We start from the raw sequence: 4,161 nt of genomic DNA, 5'->3' as shown, positions 1-4,161 counted from the left end.
TGCGTGGCCCGCCGCCACGGCTGCTTTCATAGAATCTGTTCAAGACTACGGCGTAGTTCCATCCTTCTAAGACATCATGCGAACTCTATCACTCTGCTTTCGCCATGATTGACTGCAAGAAGCGTAGTGCCGTTTGTGGGAGTGAAATCATCGTAGTCGGAGCAGATAAAGGCTCCTTGTTTTTGCAGCCTTCTTAATTATTGTATACTTTTTGGATATTTCGACTTTTTCCGATTCTGATAATTGCCATTCGCTTCCCCGTGCGTTAACTGCCTCTGCTTCCTCTGCTTTGCTCTGCACCGTTGGCCTCATTGTCCGAACCCCGAACCGCGAGAATCGCGAATCGCGAAACGGGATACGGTATAATCCTAGTTGGCTGGATGAAATTTGCAATGGAATTCGAAGCACGCTAGGAAAAGTTAAATGCATGCTTTTTAGCTAATCATTCTACAACCAATAAGCTTGAATTACATAAAAAATATAATTTAAAGTATAATTAAATTATAAATGACAATACAATATATGTGAGAAAGTGATGTATGTGTTTTGCCACCTTATAAAACAAAGCTTAGATCATACTAGAAGTACCTTATGTCAACATTAGATCATATCTATATGTATATAAATATATATGTTTTTAATTAAATTATTATTATTATTTAAACATATTTATGCTCATACATAACTAAACCTATACATAAGGAAACAGAGAGAGAAATATGAAGTAGAGGAAGTCGTGGAAGAGAAAGTAGAAGCTCGATAAAGATTTTACTTTGTTGGGTAATTTTGTCATCATCTTTAAAAAAGCTCCTTAATGCTTTTTAAAGCTCCTTAATGCTATTGTTTGCTCTAGTGAAGTTTAAAAGAGCTTTTTAGAATGGAGAAGTGGTCCCAAATGAGGCATTGAAGGGACAGAAATTTTGTGCTGGCATAATTTTTTTTCTTTCGTTTAATTTGATTAAGTTGAATTGGCCAAGTTGTAGATAGAATCAAATGACTAAATTATAAATAAAATAAAATTAAAGCAAATCATAAGATAATTTAAATTATTTAATTTAGATATAATTTAAACTAATTTCTTAAATCTTATTAAATAAATTTCTAGCGTATTATCTAAAGAAAAATAAGAAAAGATAAATTTTTATAATATAAAATTCGACACTAGTTTAGAGAGTTTTTTTCTATAATATTGGATTTAATAAAGTGCCAAAATAGTCATCGATTATTTATGTATGGTTTATTTTAGTCCCACGATTTATAGAATTATCAAAATAGTCTTGAGACCATTTAAATTGAGGTTGAAATAGTCCTTGTGGAGGAATATTAGATTTCAATCTTAAAATAATCGAGTATTATCTCAGTAATCCTATAAATTATGAGACTAAAATGAGTTCATATAAATAACGAAGAACTATTTGGACATTTTACTCATATTGGATTAATAGGTGCTTGTTCCTAATAAGTGTGGTTAGGCTTTCTGAAGAGTAAATAATATTTGATTATTTTTAAATATAATTTTGATTTTTCGTTGAACTAATTTTTATTTTATTTTAAAATCAAGTCGTCAACAACAACAACAATTTAATTAAGTTTAATTTCCATATAAAAAATCAAAGTCATCCTTTTTAGTTCTATATCAATCAAATGAAATCAATGAAATAAAATTGAATCTTTTTAATTTTTATTTAATCCAACCAACTCTTATAATAACTTAAACATTTTAATGATTTTGGCTTGATAAGTGATAACTACAAGTTAACTTGTTTTTTTTTTTTAATTCTTTTTTCTTATTTTGGGAAATTAGCCCTGTGTTGATGCGTTGTCCGGATAAGAAGTATGTACGTCAATACTAAACACTGGTGAGGTTATTTTCGGAATTTAGTGATTCTTTGCATTGGGCTCTATGCAGGTTGACAAAATGGTTGGCCAATTAGGAGCAGTTATGATAGCAGTCAATCACTGCCAGGGCCCGCATATTGCCACTAGAGGAGTCATCATGGAGCACCAGAGTTATATGTATTTGTTGTCGGACATCAAAAATCTTCAAGTTGACCCAAACCAATTAAAAATAGCTAGTAGAATATTTGCATACTTGCATGTCACTTATGAAAAAATCTTTTTTTATTATTTAAAAAAGTTGTGCTTTTTAGTATAGCACGTAAGCTCACAAAACATAGGTACGCCCATCTCCGTTGTTGTTATTATTATTATTATTATTATTATTATTATTATTATATATATATATCTGTGTGTGTACATACATATACATATGTATCTGTATATATATATATACATATGTGTGTGAGGTGTGTGTGTACTGTGCATTTCATAGTATTGTTCATTGAAAGTGGTCACAAGAACTTTTTATCCATATTCTATGCTTTATTCGTTTTGCTTATGCAGCTTTTTTTCTCAAACATAAACATTGCAGAAAACATTATTTTTACTGATAATATTTTATATGGATTCAACTCATCCAATCATTTTAAGTAACTTTGCACCAAAGTTAATGTGCAAAAAGCTTTTGTTATTGTCAGCATACAATTCTTCTTTGACATAATAAGAGACATGGGTTTCCATCCAAAGTTTATAGTTGGATTGAGGCTTGTACTATTAAAATTTCTTTCTAACTGTTATTCAAGGGCTAGCACTTTCTATGATTCTAGAAATGGATGCCATGTACCCTCTTATCTCTCCACTATTATTACAAATATTTTATCCAAGCTAATGGACAATCAATGCCAAAACCTCTTCAGTTGTATTGAAAATAAGAATCAATGCATCTCTCCGTTCACTTAGGTTGATGATTTACTTAAATTTTGAAAATTTTCTACTAGCCCAATTACTTGCTAGCCTCACAACCTTTGCAATTACCAACATGGGACTCTCCCAATTATTTTTTTGAGTCGCCATCTATTTTCCTTTACCATACTTAAAGGCAGTAGTCCCAATAATTATGCATTTCATTTGGGTTGCTAATTTCTCAAAGTCCTTATCTATGCAGATACTTTGAGATGCAACTTTTCCTGCTCGTTCATATTGCAGCTCGCTATATTTTGCCTTTACAGGACCACCTCAGTTAATATTATATTTTGCAAGATTCACTTTTTCATTAGATCAAAGACTAGCAAATAGTATTTAAAGGAGGTCATTCCAATAAGCATCAGCAACCTCTACTTCACATAAGCTCTCTAATTTTTTTAATGGCTTGGCATGTTTTACGTTCCTGAGACGGTATTCCCACATTTTACATTCTCTCAAGTCATTGCTATTCCTTCAATGCTTAAATTTGTTGTTCATTTATGGGTTTTGGGTGGTTAGTACTACTCTGTATAGTGGCCATCAATTTCTTTTTTTGATGGAGCTGATTCCATAATCTTCCTATGGTTGTCGGTTATGCTTCTAATTTTTTATGAGGTACGATGATATCATGCAGCTATTTCAGGTCTTAATTGGTTTCTTCTTTATACCATCTGTTGTCCCAAAGCCTTCATATGCATTTTAGATAGATATTTGGTCTTCATTGCATGACGCCGTTATGACCATGGATTGCTCATCTTCTGGATCTTTGCCATAATGCCATATGATGTTCAAATTTTAGGAGGGGCTGTTAATAGATATGTGAAGATAATCGCCTCAGTTTTGTAATCCAAAGACACTTCACTCGTTGCTTGGCTATTAAATTCGATTATCTTAGAATCCTTTTCACAAACCAAGGGCAAGGTTTAAAAAGCTAAGCTTTTGCTACATTAATCTGTCGAGCTTAAAATGTGCGTGTTTGTTTAATTTATAATGCCTTCTTAAAATCTGTAGGCTCATTTCATATATATGATCTCAAATACCTATATTTGCCTTTATTTTTTTATCAAGTTTAACCCCTTCAGTTATTAGTGATGCTCTATAATATTTTCTTTTATTTCTTGAAGAAAAATATAACCCCATCTATTATAAGAAAAAAATATTACATCTAGACTTCAATGACATCTTGATGCATGACATATAAATCGGGTTCGGATGCAAGCAGGTACAAAACTACCATGCTTGTATCTGTACAAATAATGTACAAAATGTATAAACAGAATACAAAACTTATTACCCTACTTATACCTGGAACACATTTATATATGTCAAGCATCGTGATATGATTAATATATATATATA

General features: G+C 31.4%; 1 protein-coding gene across 1 annotated transcript in view; it reads left to right on the top strand.

Annotated features, from left to right (window-relative positions):
* The window catches only part of LOC110037752 (zinc finger protein CONSTANS-LIKE 4-like), a 1,813-nt gene extending 1,544 nt beyond the window's left edge, over positions 1-269 (top strand). Inside the window, exon 3 of the mRNA XM_020742459.1 lies at positions 9-269. Coding sequence (XP_020598118.1) covers positions 9-70 — 62 coding nt within the window. The 3' untranslated portion in view covers positions 71-269. The remainder of the gene's footprint in view (positions 1-8) is intronic.
* The last annotated feature ends 3,892 nt before the right edge of the window (positions 270-4,161 follow it).

This window comes from Phalaenopsis equestris, unplaced genomic scaffold (genome assembly GCF_001263595.1).
Source record: "Phalaenopsis equestris unplaced genomic scaffold, ASM126359v1 Scaffold000002, whole genome shotgun sequence".
NCBI classification, from domain to species: domain Eukaryota; kingdom Viridiplantae; phylum Streptophyta; class Magnoliopsida; order Asparagales; family Orchidaceae; genus Phalaenopsis; species Phalaenopsis equestris.
Note: the sequence above shows the minus strand (reverse complement) of the source record. Positions and strands in the feature narration are given on the sequence as shown.